The 22,006-nt window shown below is 36.9% G+C and overlaps 1 protein-coding gene across 1 annotated transcript in view; it reads left to right on the top strand.

Moving 5' to 3' along the window:
• Window positions 1-22,006, top strand: part of AKAP6 (A-kinase anchoring protein 6) — a 290,842-nt gene that overhangs the window by 256,352 nt on the left and 12,484 nt on the right. Inside the window, exon 13 of the mRNA XM_075151694.1 lies at window positions 3,688-3,903. Coding sequence (XP_075007795.1) covers window positions 3,688-3,903 — 216 coding nt within the window. The remainder of the gene's footprint in view (window positions 1-3,687; window positions 3,904-22,006) is intronic.

The raw sequence follows: 22,006 nt of genomic DNA, 5'->3' as shown, positions 1-22,006 counted from the left end.
ATCTTCCAAGATTCTAACAGCACAGACAGGAATCCTCAGTATGGGAAAATACAACTCGTAATAACAGTATAATGAATAACACCTCAATGTTATCAGGGTATCTGTTGCAAAGCAAAGGACTCGGACACAAAGTCAAGTTCATACATGGCATCTGCAGTTACTGCGTATACTCTTAGCCTGCAGCAAAAAAGTCAAATACATTAATATAAGTCTCGCTGCAAATGATTTAAGTGAATGTGTTTCTCCCACATTTGCAAAGGTTTGGATTGTATTTACAGTTACCACAGCTCAACAGACACATAACAGTGTGAGGAGCCACAATCGAAAGTGTCTGATCTCTTAATCTGTACTTCAGCAAATCTTCTGCACACACAGGAGACTAAGCGAGCCTAAGTGATGCTCCTCAGTCTACTGTTAGATCATTTCCTAATCTTCTGAACCAGCAAGTACCCAATAGCTTACTGTAGCAGCTGTAGACCATCAAGCCCAAGCCTCAGTAGAGATACTCATCATCTTTCTTTTCTTTTTTTTTTTTTAATCATGAATTATAGCTGTTAATTCACAATATAGAATGTACCTTGCAAATAATTAAAATAATGTGGTCCTGGAAGCATACTTTGCATGTACAATTGCCATATTGACAGGTTTTTATAGAAGCATGCCATTTTAACAATAGCAGAACATGGATGGATATACAACACTGTGAGATGTCATGTCATAGGATACAGGCAATTATTGTGTCCCTTTAGGACACTGTATACCAGACCATAATACTGCTTAGATTCATTATTGCTAGTGCTATTATATAGGGTTTAAAGATGTCTTTACATGATTAAGTTCTCTGGCTTTTAAAGTATTGTTGCCATAGCCAACTCTTTCAACACGCTGTTAGATACAAGCGTTTTATTCTTCTCCTGTTTAATATTAACCATAATATCATGTAATAAAATTGAAACAAAAGTGCCATAGGCCTAATTGTACTGTCACAGCCATGTAAATCAGAAATAGCTTCAGTAAAGCTACTGTTATTATGCTGGTCTAAAATTGATGTAAATTAGAAATGACTTGGATGCTGTAGCTCTGCTTGCAGATAACACAATGTAAAGGCCTCACTTAAACTCCCATATAATGGCTTATGAATGAAATACTCCTTACTTCATCATATCATATGGTATTGTATCAAAAATGAACAATATTTATAAGGGATGACATAATCAGGTAGATCAAGGTAAGTTACTGTTATGGGACCAGCTTCTGAGCTGTATTGACTTCCGTGAAGTTAATGCAGATCTACATAGATTTGACTGGCATCAGTATATAACTTACCATCACTTCCATAAAACTGAATTGCTTACCTGTTATACAACATAAAATAAGAACCGTGACTTTATGTTTAGGTAGATTTTTTGGTTTGGTTTGGTTTTTTTCTGATGTGACGTCAGGCTAACGAACAGCACCAGAAAGGAAATGTGCCAGACATGGTGGTTACATCAAGAACTATGTAGGAAACTAGTAATGAACTCCAGGAAAATAAATAAGGGCAAGTTCAGAAAACGTAAGTGAAAATGCAGCTCTGGTATAAATTGAATAATAAAATTGCTGGTCATATTTTGCCATAAATAGTGGTTTGGGAATTTGTCATTCACCTTATTTAAAATTCAGAAGTATTAAAGGTACAGGGTTCTTTCATTATAGAAGTAATAGAATTCTAGCTATTACAGAGTTAGGGTAATTTAAATAGCTATAGAATGCATAATATCAATAAGTGGAACATCTGTATGAAATGTCCACCTGCTGATATACTACTCAGTATACTTTACAATGAAATGTACTTAATCATTTTAAGACGTCTTCTAATGAAGCCTTATCGGGATTAACATTTTGAACACAAATACTTTTAGGCATTAAAACTTCTGCTTTAAATGAGATTGCATTGTCTTGTTTACCCTTGTTGATTAATAAGCAATCTGTTAACTGTTAGAATAGCCCAATTGTGCCGGTGAAAGTAGATTAGTAATTCAGCTATGTTTGTGGGTTTAATCATCATTTCTCTTGAAGGCTTTGAATAAAAAAAAACGCTTGCACACTATCCATAGGCAAAGGAAAGATATATATTTTTAGATGTGTATACCAATGTTTTGCTTCAGACTTTCGCCTTAGTATTATTGATCAAGCGCATACTTCCAGCAGCAAAATACTCCTTTGAGGTACAAATACTCCTTTGAGATACAACATTTCTAAGTATAAATTCCAATTTTTAAAGAAAAAGTGATATGAAAATCTGGGACTTGAATTCACTTTCTATAGAATGTTACTGTTTTGCTAATAAAATTCAGGAGAGCAGGTCCTGATTTTTTATCAGTTAACGCTTGTGAACAGCTTTGAGAGATGCAGTGGCTTTTTTTGTTTGCTTATTATGATTAACTGGAAGCTTAAAGGCAAATACCCTGTCTTCAGAAAAGATGATAGTTCAGATTTTCTCATGGGGTCATGCACTTTCATCTGTAGCATCCCACAGAGGGAAACAGATGTTGGCAAGTTACAATTTAAATTATCTGGAAAGCTCCCACGTGTCGAGCACCGTCCTGTAAAATTCAGAGGTAGCACAGGCCTACAATAATAGTTGAATACTTGAACCATGCAATGCTATAAAAGTATAGGGTCTCAGAAGCCAGGCTGAAGCAGTGATCCTCAGATGCGTTTGTGCCTTGTGTACCCCAGCTTCATAGATATTATTATTAAAACACATTATGAGTTAATAAAATCCTGATTTGATGTTGAAGGACGGTAAAGTGTGATTGTGGATAAAACCATGCTTGAAAGCACCCCATGCCATTAACTGCTTCCGGGTGGTAGATCTCTCTTTAGTTTTGGCATGCAGGATGCATTATTTATACTGCTATTCAATGAGATTCTCAGTGTAGTTACTTAGGTTTCTGGCGTAGAACCAACAAATCCTGGCTCCTATCAATATTCAGCAATATTAGGGCTTAGCGATTGTCTCCCATCGTGCAGTTCACGTCAGACTGCATTCCTGGCAGCACTGGAATCGGTATGATGAAATAAATGCAGTGAATAACTCATCTTTAAGAAGGATATAGTTATCATAGTATTCCTACATTTACTTGAATATGGAACTATCCTGGAAGTATTTTATTGTAACAAAAAACATCTGTAAAGAATTTTATACTGAATTTTCTCCTTTCTTAAGGTTTCTCCTCTGACAGGGTACATGTGACCCATAATTTCTATTGGTGTTTTTTTTTTAAATATATATATTCTCATTGCATTAATACAATTTTTTCCCCCCATTTTTTCCTGAAGAATTTCTGAAGCTGATTACTGTGAGGGTAACTCATTTCAGATGTGTCCCAGCTGAATGAAAAAAAAGGAAGAATAAACCAGTCTACTCCATAAAACTTTCAACATTATTGAGACAGTTAGCTATGTATGGCATTTGTTTGAAGGAGACTGAAAGTAGCTTTACTCTTTCTGTGCTATTAAGATTAAGTCTGTGTGTATCTGAAAATAAAACATTAAGCTTTGACACTAAGTATGGGAATTTATGGAAGAGCTGAAAAAACTATTGTAAAGCAGAAATTGGGCACCATTAAATATCAGATAATAGTTAATGTTTTAATTTGCAAAGTATTCCACACTGACATCTGTTGTTTGTCTGTCCTGCAGTCTCTATGCTGTGAGATCAAACAGAGACGTCGTGGGGTAGCCTCTGTGCTGCGATTATGCCAGCACCTCCTGGATGACCAGGAGACCTGCAACCTAAATGCAGATCACCAGTCCATGCAGTTGATAATCGTAAACCTGGAGAGGAGGTGGGAAGCCATTGTCATGCAAGCTGTCCAGTGGCAAACAAGGCTACAGAAGAGATTGGAAAAAGACTCGGTGAGTGATGCTTGCTTTAAAAAGATCTCGTGTGGTTTCATTCTTCACGAGAGACACTTTTTCAGTGCAAGACAAACACATTCATCTCAGAGTGTTTTCTTCTGACTGAAGATGCCATTCCTAGTATTTACTGCCAACGAGTGAAGCTTTAGTTTTTCACAAAGCTTTGTATTCTATGGACAAAACTGATTAATAAGATAAATTCACAATATACATGTTCGTTTTGCTGGATATTTAATCTCATTGCATCTGATCCTGTCAAGTAACGAAAACAATCTTCTCCTGTTGCCAAGTTGCTTAGTACCTAACAGAACTGGGCCCAGAGACATATTTCACTGATTGTAAATATATTTCAGAAAAAGTATTTTCTGTGTAAGTAAGACTGGTTTTAATTAGCATCCCAGCAGTAGATGTGTATTTCACATAGAATGCCATGGGTATGTGATTAATATACAATTCTGTGTTATGTGAATATAACTAAAATGCATTAATTTGCCTTTATCTCAGGGAAATGATTCCTAAGAGGCAAAATAGCACTCTGCTTAAACCATCCATTAAGTGGCATAAATTAGACAGGTTTTCTACAGCGTAAAACTATATTACAAAGTAGTATCTACATTTAAACAATAAACCATAGGGGGAACAAAATAATCCCTACTGTAACACCATTGACTGTAATGGATGAATTGGCTCAGCATGTTTTGTGCTACTATCATAATGCTGAAGTCTGTATACTGCAGCTACATTGACAGCAATGATAACCCTAGTGCATACATTGAAAAGCCTTGATGAGATTTGAGAACTAGTGACATATCTAGCTTACATAATTTTTTAGGTTTATATCAAGCAAATAAAAAGAAAAAATGCTTGACACTTACATGCTTCCTAACAGTTATCTGACTAACAGTGAAATACTACTTTTGACTTCTTTTTGTTAAAGTTCCTTTACAAAAATAACAGGAGCTGTAATTCTTTTGATAAGTTATGGTAGTGTAGTATGAGGATATGCAAGACATTGTTCAGAAACACTAGCAGTTCCTGAGTGAAAATACTATTAGTCTAAACGGGCCAAGAAATGGTGAGTTAGCGAGGAGGATGCTGTGGAGAAGTGCACTGTTGAAGGTAATAATAATCTGTTGCCTGCCTACCTTTATCAAATGTTATAAAGTAAGAGTGCTCCTCTGCCTGTTTGGTTTATTGGTTGCTTTGCTTTAGGTATGGAGATAGAAATGGGACTTGAGGAAGGAACAAGGTTTTAATAGACTTTCAGGCCAAGTCAAAAAGAGCATGTCTCTGTATGAGGCAACGTGGAAGGAAGACATCATTGAAAAGCAGCTGGAGTGTCGACGTTGCTGTTATAAGCATGGGAGTAGTCAACTGACAATGTAAGAACTGCAAATAATTGGGGAGAATCAGTTAAGCCCTCGAAAATTTGATCTGGTTGGAAGAAGTGTAAAAATTATGAAGCTACATGTGGTTGTACAAGGGTATAGAGAAAAGAAAAGATGATTATTTTTCAGCCTTTCCTTGTACATCTATGTGCAGAGAGGGAAGTATCAACTGAAGAGGAATGCTGTTGGAAACAACCAAGAAGATCAACTAAAAGCTTTCACTATATGACCAGCAGAAAAAGGTCAAATCTTAATGATGCTAAGATTCCTCTCATAGAGCTAGTGAGAGCTGTAGATGTCACAGCTGATGCAGATTACCAGAGGGAGAACAGTCATACTGACAGAGCATGAAGAAAAGAGGAGATTTGGGGAGGACAGAGCAAGAGTTCCATTTTGTCTCTGCTTAGTTTATGTTAATGGACACTAAGAAGGAGATATTGAACAGACAGGTAGAACAGTGGGGTTAGATGCAAAGGAGTTTACCTGAGCCATCAGTCCAGAGATGGGAACTGCAGGTATCTGAATGTGTATTATCATCTAAAAAGGAGAAAGGGAAGCAGGTAAGAAAAAAGGCTGGTTCGAGTCCAGTGTAAAGCAGACAATGAAGGAAGTACGATTAGCAAAAAACCACAGAGAAGATGGAAAAAGAATCTAGAGAGCAGAAAAATCCAAGGCAGTAATTTGCTGAGAATCTGATCAAGTGGAGGCAAAATTAAAACAGAAGCTGGTAAAATAAAGGTCGTGAGAAAATGTTACAGAAATTTCCGTGGAATTAAAGGAAGAAAGAGAATTAGTGAGGTTGCAGAATGAAGCTGTATAGAATCTGGGGGTAGGAGTTTTAACCAATACATTCGTATTTAAATGAAAAGCAAGTCAAGAAATAAAAGAAGACAAATGCCATCTCACCAGTGAGACCAGAGACAACATTCTTGAGTTTTGATGGTAATGAATCTGGGAGACCAAGAAATGAGAACAGAAGAGAAGTCAGCAGTGAAATAGGCTGGGCAAGATAGATAAATATGAGACTGAGGAATAGGAAAGATTGTTAAACAAAGAAAGAAAATGTAATAGTAAAGGTTTTTAATTCTCTTCAGAAACTGGTTATATTTTTGTGATAGTTCCATCTTCAGAATATTTTTAGTCATATTACTAATATATTACATCAATAGCTCTAGTAAACTGTTAGTTAGTGTTACTAAATGTCTAATGAGCTAACCAGCAGTAAAAAAACACAGTTAGGCAACAGCCAAACCAAAAAATAGTTCTCAGAATCCTGAATTTTAGTTGCTGGAGGCTGAATATCTGTTAGGTCTATAACTGCCCAAGAGAGTTGGACCGGGTTTCTACTGTATTTCTCTAAAAGGTAAAGTACCATAAAGATGATGAACTGCCTTTTTCACCTGCGAAACTTATCATTTTGTTGTAATAAATATATATCTTCTATTGAACTTGGAACAGAAACAAGTCGCATTTGTGAGATGGCTTAAAGAGTGCTGAACAGAGGTCCAAGTTACTGTAGTGAAAGCATATTATCTCCTTTTGCATGTGGGCAGCTGCCGGGTGGAAGCAGTTTGCTGTTTGTAGCTGCAGTTACTCTAAATGAACTGGTATGAGCTAATTAGAGCTTGGCGCTGCTCTTGCAGAGGAGCAAAGCAAGTCTTGTGTTTCTGTTTGGGATTGCAATCGATCAGGAGTTGAGGCATGGTGAGGGTGTGAGTACTGCACCTTGCCTGATATCCGGGTGCTTGGAACTTCACAAGGTGCATGCTGCTTGCTCCCACTTGGCCTGAGGTAGTCTGGAGTTATTTGCTGGGCTGAGTTGACTTTCACCGGGCAGGGGGTGTACCATTCTTTCTGCTGAGAAATGACAGCCATTTAGAGCTATCATTATGCTCATCTAATTTTTCTGTGGGCTGTTTTGGTTTGGAACCTCTCATCCTAGGCTTGTTTATAATAATATGATTCTTTGAAGTATGTCAGTATCTACAAGTTTCTCATGTTGATAAAACTATCTGTATTCGCAACATTCAAAGATGCCCCAGCCACTGCAGGACTCAGGTTTCTTTGTCTTCCCTGGCCTGAGTTGGCATGTTCTAGCCTTCCTTTTCACTCAGTTCCTGTGTAGTCATTTCTTGGGTAGGTACCAGGACTGTTTCTTCTGCTTCCCTATCTCTCTGTATTTGATGATGTGCCAGTCTTGGCACATAAACAGTATCCCTTGGTAACAAGTCTTTATTTGTGGTTGCCCACAAAATACTGTAATTTATGAAAACAAATGAGATGTTTTTATACCCTGATAGCATCTGACTCATTCATGGCATCTGACTTGCTGACAGTAAATAAGATAGCCCAAATGATTATATTGTCTCATATAAGTATAAGTCACTTGCATCTTCTACTGTCTTCTTAATTTGTGTACTGGGATCTTCCTTTGTCCTGTGTCTGCCCCTTGTTACATTCAGTCACTTATCTGGGCCACTTATAGCATTACAAAGGTATGCTGGAATTAACCACAAAAGGCTTTTAGGTTTCTTTTGAATTGTTTGCCTTCATTGATGGTTTTTAGCAGTGTTTAATTTTGCTCAACTTTTGTGACAGTGGGCACCATAATTTAACAAATAACAAGAAGATATTAACATGTACTACAAGCACCTAAAGTCTGGTAAAAGATGTCCTTCTCATAAACCAAAAGTTATGTCTAGAATGTGAAATTATCAACAAGAATCACTCCAGAAGGACGAAATGTAGTTAGATTCAGTAGGTTAATCTAGCTATAAAGAATGAAGTATTCATACAATGAAAAAAACAAAGATTACTTTTAAAAAACAGTAGGACACTTGTCTGTTACTGGAAGCAGTCCTAATCTGTTTTAGCAAAAGAGGTTTTTATTTCCCCCATCTGTTTTTTTGTGGTAAATTCTTTTCCCCCAGATTTATCATTCCATAGTTTGCTGATATAATGTTATATGTCACCTAAATTTTAGCTTCAGAATTGCACAGATGCCTTATAGTTTGCCTAACAAGACCCTGCTGGCAATCCTTTTAAAAGAAAAAGGAGTCTGTCTGGCAATTGCAACAGCAATAGCAACAATCTTTAGTCAACTAAACCCAAAATTGCTATCTAAAATTCCTGCTCAACAGCTGGAGAAGCTTTAACTCACTATGCACTTTGCTTTAGAGAGTCTAGTCTACTTGAAAGACACAACAATTAAAAAAGGATTTGAGGCAGACTCAGTCATGGTCATGCCCACAAGTTTACAACAGTTAAGTCAAAGGGGGAAAAGTTGTTTTATGCAATTTTTTTTGATCTTTTGCTCAGCCAGTGGTATACCCAGTGTAAGTTCTGTGTTTAGCCTCAGTGGATTATTTCAGCAGCTACAGATGTTCCCAGTTTGGGGATGTCCTGTCCAGGTCAGGTATGTCTCTGTATAAAAAGCTACAATAAGGTGACTGTGGAAATTCACTTTTCTGGGACTGTTTTACCAATACTGGAGTATATAATACTGTTGTATTGCTATGGCTGAGAGAGAGACAGAACTGTGGTTTCTAACGGATTTTACTTCTTAAGTTGCAGTTCAATATTCCTACCTTTTTGGTGACTGGAGAAACTGCTTTTTCTCCAGACTGCTCATTCATTGAATGAGAAACATATCTGTTTTATGGAGTAGACAATCTCTTTTCTTATTCAACAGAGAGGACTAATTATTGAAGGGACAGTATTAATCATGCTTTTAAAATGGAGATTTTGAGCTAAGGCAATTTGGGGTAAGGTGCTGTAATTTTCACATTGTCCTGAAAATGTATGAAATATTCATTTGTCTGATTACTAAGTTCACTACTATGCTTCATGAAAAAAAAATTATTTTTATTTCTCGTGTTCTCCTGAGTCATCCCATGTGTACACTACACTGTATGTCCAGCAAAAGCCCCATCTGTATTGGCTTGAAAGTATGCTGTACATCCAGCCACATAATTGAAAATAATAAGGCCACAATAAATGGGATGGCCTTGGGGTATAACACCCAAGGGATTCAATTGGTGTCGCTTTGCATGAATGTCCATGCATCATGGTAATTGAGGTAACATAACCAATTACCACATTTTAATTAGAGTTGTAAGGACTTGGGAAAATCTGCAATGGTGAGACAGCTCACTTAAAAAAAAAAAAAAAGACACCTCTCTCTTTTCCACAAGCATGTTTCTTAGGAGGTAAAGAGCCTGCTCTTTAAGGTAAACAGCCTGCCTCTGTTTAGGATTTTTTCCAACTTCCTCTTGGTTTCATTTTTATAAAGCACTTTGAAAAACAAGTTGTTTAAAAATACTATATTGCTTCTGATCTGGTATCTTTATCCTTTTTCTCTATTTATCTGTTTCTGTGATGCTTTCTGAAAAAGAAAACAGTTTTTAATAATGCTAGGCATGGTGTCTCCCCTTCACTTCTCTATATTTAATTCACTGGTGCAATATTTTTTCAAACCATGGACTGACACTTGTTCTAAACTTAAAAAAAAAAATTACAAAAAACCTGCCTTCAGAGATAAAAAATGAATTTGTCATTGTTCAGTTATTTGTTAGATAGCTTCACTAAACAAAAAAATAGTTTCTAAAAGATTCTTATTTTATCACAAGCCATTATTTTATAAAGTGGGATCTAGCTAAAAATCGTGCTTAAAATTTAGAAGTTCATCAGAAGTGCCTAATACAGCAAAGTACTGAGCGATATTAACTTAATTAGCTGAGGAGGGCACACTACAAGTGCTGAACACCTATTACATGATCTAGCCCTCACAAAGTAATTATTTAATGACTTATGTTTGAACATTTACAAATTGTTTTTTTCATTATCTATCACAAGTAATTTTTGTTTTGATATTGGACCTCTTCATAGCGTAGCATATGACAGTACAAACTTGATTGTTTGTATTTGTTTCTGTCAGTCATCTTGTTTTACTCATATTTCAACACTGAAGACTGATCATTTTGGCGCTTCCTTAAAATACGTATTTTTTAAGTGAATGGATATTTGATTGTAGAGTCCGTGATGTGATGCACCATCCTTGTACTTTAGGCACGTCTGTTTTTGAGCTTCTGGGTTGCATTGCATGTATGATTTGTGACATGGAATAATTATCTGTAGGATCTAAAAGAAAGTTACATAAATGGTGAACATAGGTCTAAATTTTTCTTGGTCTTTAATTGAAGATAGGTGATATGCCCCACATTCTTGCAAGAAATTCTTTATTTCTCATAATTTTCTTGAGGACCAGCCATAGTTATGATGGCCATCACGGCAGTATGCAGAGTCTGGATGATCTGGCAAAACTAAAGCTGGTAAAATCCTTCTTGTTTAGCAGATCTTGGTAAAAAATTGAGGACTTAGTGGAGTTTAGTCAAAATTAATCAAAAATTCAGATAAATGCTGTGTTATATTCTTGAGAAAATCTCCTGAGTGGTCACCTGCAGTGGTAGCTTTTTAGAGTGAATAGAAAGAAAAAAGAATACATTTAAGTCTTTCCATGGAGGTCTCTTCTCCATCCTCACAGACGGCAAAACTTTCTGTCACAACTAACTAACAGTCTAGGGCAACAATCCAGAGGTGAAATACTCCATGCGACATTACCAATCTGCTAAATTATTCAACTGTTTCCCTCACTGCTGGCAGATGTTGTCATGTTTTGCCATGGCTTTGTAAAATGATAGAAAGCCCAAAGGGTATATTCAAACTCATAACCCCAGCCAAACCAGAACAAATTCCAGTCCTCTGAGAGCAAACCCTCAGAGGTGATCATCTGAGCTCACTGACACCAAGTCATACTTTTAGCTGTTGCTCTAATTTTAATCACTTGATGGGACTCTTTAGTTGTTGGTTGGATTAGGCAAGGAGAGGCTAATGGTTAACGCAGATTCCAGAAACTAAGGCAGCACTGTTTGACTATTTCACAATCTCTGTAAACCATAGTAAGCCTGAGCTCTCCCCCTGGAGAGGATGGAAAGTAAAGGTACATACTCCCAACTTTCTCTAGAGCCCCAGAAGATGATTTGGGAGTAGGCTGAACAGTTAAGGTTGAGAGCAAATGTACTCACCAATTCTACCTTGTGTGACCTTTGTTCTTTTCTGTTAATGAAAAAGGAGCACTGCATAGAAAGTCTTCACGTGTAGCACAGTTTCAGTACGGACAATGCTAGGAATAGGCTTTCCTGTGGAGCCTCTTCCAGTGCTCCATAAGGTGAACCACCTGGAGCAGAAAAAGTAGTTCAGCATTCTTGCTTTTTCAATCCTTTTCTCTGCACTGAAATTTCCAGACATACAACATTTCCTGCTGATGTTGATGGTGTTGATTACATATGAATTTGTAGTTTCCAGTATAATGAAACCTACAAGAACATTTCTTGTAGCTTGTTCAACCACAATCCTACAGTAGCAGGTTTCAATCACCATCCACCTCAACTGGAGTGAATATACTTCTTTGAGATGCATGTTTCTCTTCTGTGACTCTCTGCTAACTTTGCAGACACATTTAGTTTCCTTGCCCTCTCCAGGGTACCCAGCAAACTTTGTAATATGAGAGGTGAAAGTTACTTCGTTGTTGTTGGCATGAGCACAGGAAGATAGATGAAATTACCTTAAAAGTAAAGAGTTATTTTAATGAGAAAATCAATTGCTGCAATATTTAATTACACCAAGCCCCCTTTGATTTTTTTTTCCTTGACATAGCACACAACATTTCTGTGCAGTATTTGAAATTTACTTGCTTTTTTAGAAGACAGGTTTCTTTATGAGACTGGGAATGTTTCATAATGGCTGATAATGGTTTGAAACAAAAAGACTACAAAAGAAAAATCAATAAAGCATATATTTCCCAGTATTGTTTTTAAACCAAACATGGTTGCTTGATCATTTATAACTACTGCCCACAGCTCATACTACAGTGAAAAACTGAATTCAGGTATTCAAGGCAGAAAATATCATGATCACAGTGTTACAGGACTAGGTTCCTGGTGTAATAATTAGCTCAAAGCAGAGGTATGAATTGGGTATAAAATACTGTGTCTGTACTAATGTTTTCTATTAGTATCCTAAGAGCAGTCTGTTTCAGTCTTCTCTTTAAGTCACAGATACTTTGAATTTTTTTCTCTATTGTGCTCTATTATATTAGGGGAAGAATTACATAAACTTGCTGACTCAGTGCCACAAAGTTTTGTATATACATCTACATCTATATATATTTATATTTAAAAAGGATTACTTCTTTGGACTTCTTTTGTATTCCTTTTCTGGTTAATGCAGTCTTAATCAGTTCAAATATATAAATTCAGAGAGAGGGAAAATTGACATATTTTAAAGTTGCTTAAACACTGTAAACTGTTGTATCTCAGGAACTTTCAAGGCTGGTCAGTGGTGCCAGTGAAAATCTGGAAACCTTTTCTTTTGGGGATATACAAAGCTTCTGTGTTCATCCACACAGCCGGAAGATACTTCTGTTTCTCAGCTCTCTACTGGCGACTCTGTGTTTCGCACTGGTGCCATTTTGGAGTTGGTAGAAAGCTGGTAATCCTTCTCTGCTGATCTAATTTTTTTCAATGGTTGGTGTTTACAAACCCTCCAGAGATTTAGAGTGCCGGTGAAGCCTTCAAAAGTGCCAGTTTGTCACACGGCTCTCTAATTCAACATATGATCATGAAAACACTGTCCTATCTGTCATGGGTAATAGCATTTGACCCTCATTGGTGGTGTATCTAACATTCTTAGTTTCTTTCCATTTATAGATAACTACAATACTAGTAAATCAACTTGCCACAATTCTTTAAAATAAATATTCAACAAGTAATTACAAAAATTCAGGTTTTGGGACAGCAGAATTCAATCCTATAAAATCTAGAAATGTGAGCTTTCTAACTTTATAATGGGAAAAGTCAACATCACAGTAGCAGGTTTAGGTCTTTATAGCATGGTGGCATATATTCTACCAACCATCTGTCAATCTATTCATCTTTTTTTCTGTGCTACAAATTAAATAATGGTTGAAACAGTATGAGTGAAGCACCTTCCACAACTTTGATAAAAAAACATTCCCTGCTCCTGAAGCATTCATTAGAACTGTAGGATGCATAAAATCTTCAAGTGAATTCTCAGGAATAATCAGTTTTAGTAGGAAAATATGTAATATTCAAAATTGGAAATCTGATGTTTCCAACGCAGATGCTGAAAGAAGTGTCAAACACCATTTAAATGGCAAAAATAACTCTTTAAAAAAGAAAGAGAAAAAATGGCTAGGTTTTTATTTTCAAGGACAGAGGTCTTATTTCAAAAGAACTCACTTCCTATTTAGGCACTTAAGTATAGGGCCAGATATTTAAAAGTGCTCAGCAGATAGCGACTCTCATTGCAGGGCATTGTCTTCAGCTTACAGGATGAAGTCAGTGTTTTATTCAGATGCCTAATATCCACTAATCATCAGATCATGACTCAGGCCAGCATTGTTTAAAAAATTGGAGTTAAAGGAGATCCAAAAGTCACAAACTTGTGATTTTTTAATTAATTTAATGACTTGTTGCACTGCATCCCCAGTTGTGCAAGGAATGGCATGTGAGTGTAATTGAAGCTAATTTTCTGATATTTTGTTTCAAGAGTTCTCAAACAAAATAGTTTTTAGAAAGAGCGGGCGAAACCTTATTTTCTAACAGCTTGTAGAGCAGTTATTTCCATCTTACAAGGGTCTTCCATATTGGATGGTAGGGTCCCAATCCTCCAGCCATTATGGAAATGTATTTGCAGGATCTTCAGTAAATATATGCATAATCAGTGTTTCATTGTTCAATATTATAGGATGTTCTAGGAGCTGCATCAGCTGTAAGTAGACAGGAATACAATAAAAAACTATTTAAAAAATGCATGAAAATAAATAAGGTACAATTATTCATTCTTTTTCTTAACACACAAAGTAAAAGGTACCCAGTGAAATTATCAGGCAGGAGATTTAAAACAATCAAAAGGGAATAGTACTTTCATGCAGTGCATAATAAAACTGAAACTTCTTCCTACAGGATGTTGTGGATAACAAAAATACAAATGAGTTCAGTAAGTAATTAGACAAATTTATGGAGGAGACATCAATTAATGCTTATTAAATTCGAACTCTGAAAGTCCCTACAGACTGGCTTCTCAAATTTGGGATGGCAGCTTCTATACCATTCTATGTGTTTGAGGATTTTTTTAACTTTTCCATAAACATTCACTACTGGCCGCTGCAGGAGATGGACTCAGCTGAATGGACTGTTCATCTCACCCACAATGACAGATGCTTTTTGAGAGCGCATGAACTTGCAGATTTGAAGGCCTACCTATACTATATTTTTACGTATAGCAAAGAAGTTTTAAGGAATGCCTAAAGCTTTTTCATCATGTTTGGTTTTTTCACTATTTCCAAAGATTGCAATGCAGTCATTTAGGTAGTCTGCTTTCACCAGAAGAAAACTTTGAAAAATGTACTCACTTAACAGTTTTTCAAGATATTTCTAGCACATTTTTCTGTAAAATATACAGAAAATGTAATACATACATCTACTTAATATTTAAATATGTACAAACATTTATGTGTCAGAGGTACTATAATATACATTAAATAATAAAATGTAAATCGTTAGCAATGATGATCTGAATTTCATTTCTCCTTACATATAAGACATTCGTGTCATCATTGTAGCTCTAATCCATATTCAGGTCTTCGTGTCTGGTGTGCAGTAATATGTAAATTACCTAGCCAGCTGCATTAAGCAGTGTTTGTTTATTCTATTTCTTTTGGCATAGCATATAACTGAATTTCTGCCAAAAATGTGGCTGCTTCAGGGAACACTGTTCGAGTAGAAGGAAGTTTTGAAAGGAAACGCACATCATAAGTCTTTAGTCTGTGAAACAGTAAAATCAAAACAAACTTTCTGTTCACAAAAATATCTGTATTAATGTAAAATAATGGGCTTGTAAAATACAATAAGCAAACTGAATCTTTTTAAAATGTTCTGTTTACATTGGCTTTGTAAACAAGAATAAAATATTAAGAGGCAGTGATTTTTTCATACATGGGAAGGGCAACAAACTGGTGAAACATGAAAATGGAAAGTTTAAGAGAGATTATTTTAAAATGGCATATTAATCTCCCCTAACACATAGCATTTAAATGCATTTAAATTTAGAAAGCAGTGAAGTTTAAGTGTTAAAAAAATTGCATTAATGATGCATAGAGCTATCTACTTATGCTGGCAGTCCTTTCAGTCTTCCAGTCTGACACTTCCTTTTTTATCCAGCCAGCTAATTTCCCCTCTTTTGTGAGGAGTAACTGTTTTCACACTAGTGCTTACCCAGCAAGCCTGCTCATTGTTTCATGGTTAATTATCTTCTTGAGCTTCACCTTCTCGAGTGAAGGGAGAAAGACTGGGCCTCCCCACAGCTCTAATGAAAGCTATGTTTTAGAGATGCACTGTGTGAATAAATGCAGTGTCTGATCTACCAACATAATAAATGAGTTCCTAAACTTTATGGAGTCACAGCTCATCCAGCAGGTTTACAGAACAATGCGGAAAGACGCTTTATTTTAAAAATCCTTTTTTATTTTTAGAAGGGGGGGAGCAATATTGCTTCAGTGTGAAACCAAATACCATAAGCTGTTCCAAAATCTCTAAGATTACACAAAAAGTGCATGTCCAACATTCTGTTTCAGTACAAACCTGAGCTGCTGCATGAGTCCTTGAGCTCTATACTTTAAAGTTGTATATTAACAACACTCATACTAATAATGTTAATACTAACAGCCCTGTGCCCCTCAGTTATTACACCACTTTGTAAATTCTTAGTACTCATTGGATTTTTTGTGCCTCACCAACACTGAAAATAGCCGTTGTGGATAGACTTAAATCTTCAGTTTATGTTCCAATTTGAGCCCAAGTTTAAACTGTGTAACATTTGAAATAAACTCTCCTGTAACAGAAGGAAGTTGAACAATGGCAATAGTGGTTTTGTAATAACGAGGTACTCCCCATCGTAATTTTGCACTCAGCCAAAATAAGGCAGGCAAATATAAACCTCTCACCATAACAAGATAGAGTTGTCCATTACTTTGTCTTCTTCTAAGTGAATTTCTACAAAGTACACTTATATTAAATCATTTCTCAAGTGACCAAACCACAATGTGCATATAACACTGGTACTTGAGACATTGCACAGGATCTATTCGACATACTAGATTAGACTGAAAATTCCAGTCCTTTTTTTCCAGCCAGCTCCAGGGCTGTGTTGGCATCTATTATGTACAGAGAAAACTATAAACTTCATTGCTTACCAGTGATGGAGACAAGAAAAAAACCCTGGAAGTTCAAGGATGGGATGATTTCAGTGAAAGAGCTCTGCCTAGGGACCTCTTATACCTGGAGATAAGGCCAGTGTTTCTATTTTGCAACATTTGAAAAGCAGGTCTTCTTAGATATAGGCTGTGTAATGGCAAGGAGCAGTCGTATTGTAGCCTCAAGGTGCTTACCATTGTAATTTTGATTCATTGCCAAGAGAACTCTCTGCCATTTATTGACAACTGTGGTGTTTAACTTAACACTTGGAAATCCATAGGTAGGCAGACTGTGCAAGTACTTACAATATGCAGCATTCTTCTAGCCTTTGACTTCACAATACTTACTCATTGACTCCCCTCTAGTCAATATCCCAAATTTACAGATGGTGAATCAATGACTTCAGGAAGTGCCTGAACTGAGATTACAAAGAAATTGTGTTGAAAAGTTAAATAGGGGGAAAAAAGAGTCCATTCTCTTTGATAACATGAATTAGGCTAGATTTGGTAGTCTCTCAACTGCTTCATGAGGAGTAGAAACTGATGATAGAGCCAGATATTCTTCATGCAGTCCTGTTATTCATAAATAATAGATAAAGTTTCCCTTTCCAGTATACAGGAAGAATTTTTATTTAGAAATTCAAGCCTCTCTCCTCCAGCTCTCAGTGAGAAAACTTTCTTTCTAGGGTTCTCCTAAGGTCAAGCTCCCAAGGGCTTATGTCATATTCTTTTGTACCTTATATCTATCTGTTTCTATGGTGATTGTCACTTTTTAGTGTTTCTCACAAACACTCATTTTTGATGAAACAAAGCTCTTAAAAACTCTGTGATTCCAGATGTCCTGATGTGCCTGTTGTAGGTTGGAGATGGCTATTGTGTCTACTGAGTCCATTCATAGTGTCCACTGAGTTGTTCTGGTTTAACTGAGAGTACACTGTTAAAGGAGTACCAGTTCCAATGTAAATGATACTAAATTGAAAGTATTCTTAACCAGTATGCAGACCTCTTAACTAATACCAAAACAAAACAATAGTGATTTTATTATGCCACTGCAGCTTTGCTAGTACAACTTTGTTCATGAGCATCTGAATGCCGAATGCAACTGATTTGCCATCAACACGGGCATACCAGGGAAAAATTGTGCTGAAGTTCTGCAGTGTAGACAAGCAACAGTTAAACCTGTTTAAGCATGGTCGGTTCCACAGATTTCCTGGGTTTGGTGGATTTTTTTATCTTAACCATAAAGACTGATCTTTGAGTGGGTCAAATTCTGAGACTTGGCATGGATGAACCCTCACCAACTTGCATGGGCATGTATCTCGGGTAGAATGCCAGGATTTGCTCTTTTCTGAACTAGATGTGCATGGCAACATTCTGGGTTTGGGTAAAGCTAGGAATGTTTTTTTAAGAGTTTCATAAAGGGCTTGTGTTGGATTCTTGCACAAAGAAAATCATATATTCTTCTGAAGTAAAGGTGAGACTGAAATGACATTCAAGGGCGAAAAATCCTGTCATGTAACCTCTTGACAGATGAAAAGAAAACTACAAAGCAGCAAAAACAACAGTCGGTAAAATATGCCATGTAGCCAGGCTTTCTTGCCACAAAAAAAGCAAAAAAAAAGCCCAAATACACAACTTGCAATATAGGTCTGTGATTGAAACCTATTTGGGTGACAATATGATTCGATACAAAAATGTTATGGATGTTCTGCTGCTCTCTAGTAACATTTAAAGGGCTTCTTCAGCAAATGAGAGCTGGAGATGTTAGAGAGCCATATGAGGGTACGGTGCTTCCGTAGAGGCTGGAAAATGGGTAACGGCTAGCATGTTAGCAGTGATACTCTGGGCACAGCGCAGAGACTAAACATGTTGCGTCCTTGCTTTTGCCTTGATCTGTGATAGAAGTTAGTTCCTGCAGGCCTTCTGCTGACATGGCTCACCTTCGGTTCCAGCCTGGCTTGTCTGCACCAATTGGTGTGTGGTGGAGGGGCTGGAGCCTTTCACTCTTTCTTTTGGCCATCTGGTACTGCGGGCAGCGTACCAAGAAAGTTAAACGACCCTCACAGGACTCATGTGCAGGCATGACTGACCCCAGAGTGTTACCTAGCATCATCAAGTGACACTTAAATAGCAGAAGAATGGTTAGAGAATGGCCAATTTCTCTGATTATTTAAAACACTTCTACAACTACTAAGGACTAATCGTTTTCAGCTGGGCATCCTCTTAAAATGTCACTGCAGTTACTTCATCTGTTGCTTAGAAGATGTGCCTACAAAACCGCTATCATGATAAAGAAATTTATCAGTTTTAAAACCTGGATATGACAATCCTATCCTCTAGACTTCTATTTCTGAGCATTATCGGAGAACTTCAAACATCATCATAAAGACAGGTACCTGAGCAATGGTGGAACCTCAGTTGTTCCCATAAGACCCAGCCTGCACTGAGACCCTTGCAGGTGACATATGTGACTGTGGAGAGCAGAGGTGAAGTCAGTGTCCTTCCTGTGGTACAGGAATTGGTACATACAACCAGCCATGGAGGACCTTGGCAATACCTGTAAGCATCCACAATGCCTAACAGAAAAGCACAAGTTCTGCATTTGCAGGATTAAGCATATTATTTCATCGAGGGAGGCCATAATATTTGTAAAATGAAGCAAGAGAAAGTATGAACCACAGTTTTGGATCTTATTTTCTCAGGAAATACTTTCTTCTTTTAACTGCAATTATAACAAATATATATGTTCATGATCAGTTTCTCTAGTGATCTGTGATAAAGCATACTGCTTCCATATATTTTGAGACCATATTGTAATGTGCAGGTCACTTCAGTATCATGCACATGGAATATTATGCATATGCTTATGCATATTAAAACGTTGGTGTTGGGAAATGGGGACAGTTTTCTTGTTGGCTATGGTATAGGGAACCCCATTTAGAAAATGAACTTAAGTGAAGCAGAGGTGAAGTGGGTACTGTACACATGACTATTTCCCTCAGCAGAAGTACTTGGCAGGCTTGCATTTTTCAAAAGACAAAATCATGTTTGTCTTCCTTGAATGTGCACACATTCCTGGAGATGGGGGATGGTTTTCTTTCTTTCTCTTTCTGTTTTCCCCTGGCCCCTAAGAGCAGTTGAGTTTCGATAATTTGTCCACATCAACTGAAGGATATGTTGCAGGGGAGGGAGGAACAGAGTTTGTATTTATTATTGTAAAAGCTCTTTTTTTCATGTTAATTCCTTTAAAAAAATATAATGGTACGTAGGGGTTACATTACAGGCCTGTTTCACCAACACAAAGTATCTGTACTGGAGTAGCACATGCAAATGAAGCTGAAACAGAGCATCATTGTTTAATAAAATTTGCTGCAGAAAAAGCAAAACTATCCGTGTTTTAGTAAAGGAAACAAATGAAAAAAATGCATTTTTGAGACTGTTCCTTAAAGAGCACTGGGGTTGAGGAAATGTCTTTGTTTGGCTTAATAATCTTATTTCTTCCCATTAACATTTTCAGCAGATTAACTGTTTAACCATTAAACACCAACCCTACAAGCATTTAAGTGCACACCTAACTTTGTTCACATGAGTTATCCCACTGAAATGGGAATACTGTCGTGAGCAAAATGGTTAGGGTCCAGATTAGGAATAGCTAAACTCCTTAAAGCAGCACTTTCAAATACTTTAGAATTAATTCAAACTTTCCCTCTTCTGAGGCTGTAATATAATTGATTCTTGGCTTAATTGTATTAGAAAGTTTTCATGCAACAGCAAATGCTTCCTAAGTGTTGTTTACCTAGTGGCAATATTTTAAAAATAGGAATATGCATAATATTGTGCTCCTTTTTGCTCTTATTGCATTGTTATTTTTTACTTGCTTGGTCAAAACTATTTACCTTCTTTTGCTTGAACCATGTGACCATTGAGATCTACTCTAGACGTAGTGGTACTTAGTGACTTTATAAAAAGTCACTCTGACCTACTTTAAAGATACCCATTTTTAGAAAGATGACATATACACACACATATACACATGTATATATGCGTGTGTGTATTTATTCACACACACTCTTGCACATAGAAAAAACAAGTTTCTAAATTCCAGGAAATATAGTGCAGTCAGTTACACCAGCTGGTATCCAAAGAATTTTTGCCAGACAGAACGGTACCTTTGCAGCATGTTTTGTCACAGACTTCAGCAAGGCCAGGACTTAAGAGTGAGCATACAGGGCTCACCCCACTGGAATCTGAAGCTCTGTAGCACACTCAAAGCTTCTCTTTAATTGTAGCCTGTCTTACATGTGGAGATCATCATGTCTGTCTGTGACAGACCCCTTTCTTGTTGGGTATTTGTGGTTCAAGGAGTGATACTTTGAACCAGGCTAGGTGGAGCATCTTCTGGAGCGTGTTAAGTGCAAACTCTGTAGGAAAGCCACATTCATCATTAACTGAAATGGGATAAAAAACATGGTGCAGCTCTCACACTAGTAAAGTTTTCCCAATTGGAAATGACAATAGAAGATTTGTCTGCTTTGTGTAAAAGATGTATTGTGCAATACTATACAGTTCCTTGGAGTGAAAAACAAGAGAGACAGAAGAAACAATAGCATTTTTTCCCACTAAAGTGAGCAATCAGAATTTAGCTGTGACACCAGCTGACACTTACGGTGTTGTACATCCCATCCTCTGTATAACACCAAGTAAAGGATCAGTTTGGGGAATTTTAAATGTTCTGTTGGCAAGACCTAATAATCTATTACTATCATGATAATTCTAATCCTCCAGCACCCTACCTATGCGCTGAGCAGCCTGATAAGGAGACATCTGACATGATAAAAACAGTCCTCAGAGATTCCTGGGTTTTACCTTGCAACTGCTGTCAGTGCAAACATAGGCTGGAGTGACACCACCTTCCATTCTTCACTCCAGAGATTTATTCAAGAGTCTGTATGGTGCTGCTCCCTCCAACAACTACCTCAATGTCTAAAGTCTCTTTCTTGTTTGAACAGCTTGCTAAATTTTCTTACAAAGAAAGGGAAAATATATAACCCTGCTGAAAATGCCAAATACAAAATGTTTGTGACTTCAGCTGAGTGGTTTATTTCAAAGTTAAAACTTGGTCTGTACTTGGTAAGGGCTGCCAATGTAGCTGATAACCACTAAAGTTGTACTGGTAGCTTTCTTCAAGGGAGATGATGCTTGTAAGAAAAGTGGTAATTCACTAATACCAATTCAGTCGGTTCCTTGGACAGAGAAAGCTATGCTGGTAAAATGACCCTATCTACATAAGAGCCTTTGGAAGTATAGCTGTGACACTCAGAAGAAAAAAAATATGATCAAAACCCTTACCATCATAGCTCTGCCTGCAAAACTTCTGAGT

This window comes from Calonectris borealis, chromosome 5 (genome assembly GCF_964195595.1).
Source record: "Calonectris borealis chromosome 5, bCalBor7.hap1.2, whole genome shotgun sequence".
Taxonomy (NCBI): domain Eukaryota; kingdom Metazoa; phylum Chordata; class Aves; order Procellariiformes; family Procellariidae; genus Calonectris; species Calonectris borealis.
Note: the sequence above shows the minus strand (reverse complement) of the source record. Positions and strands in the feature narration are given on the sequence as shown.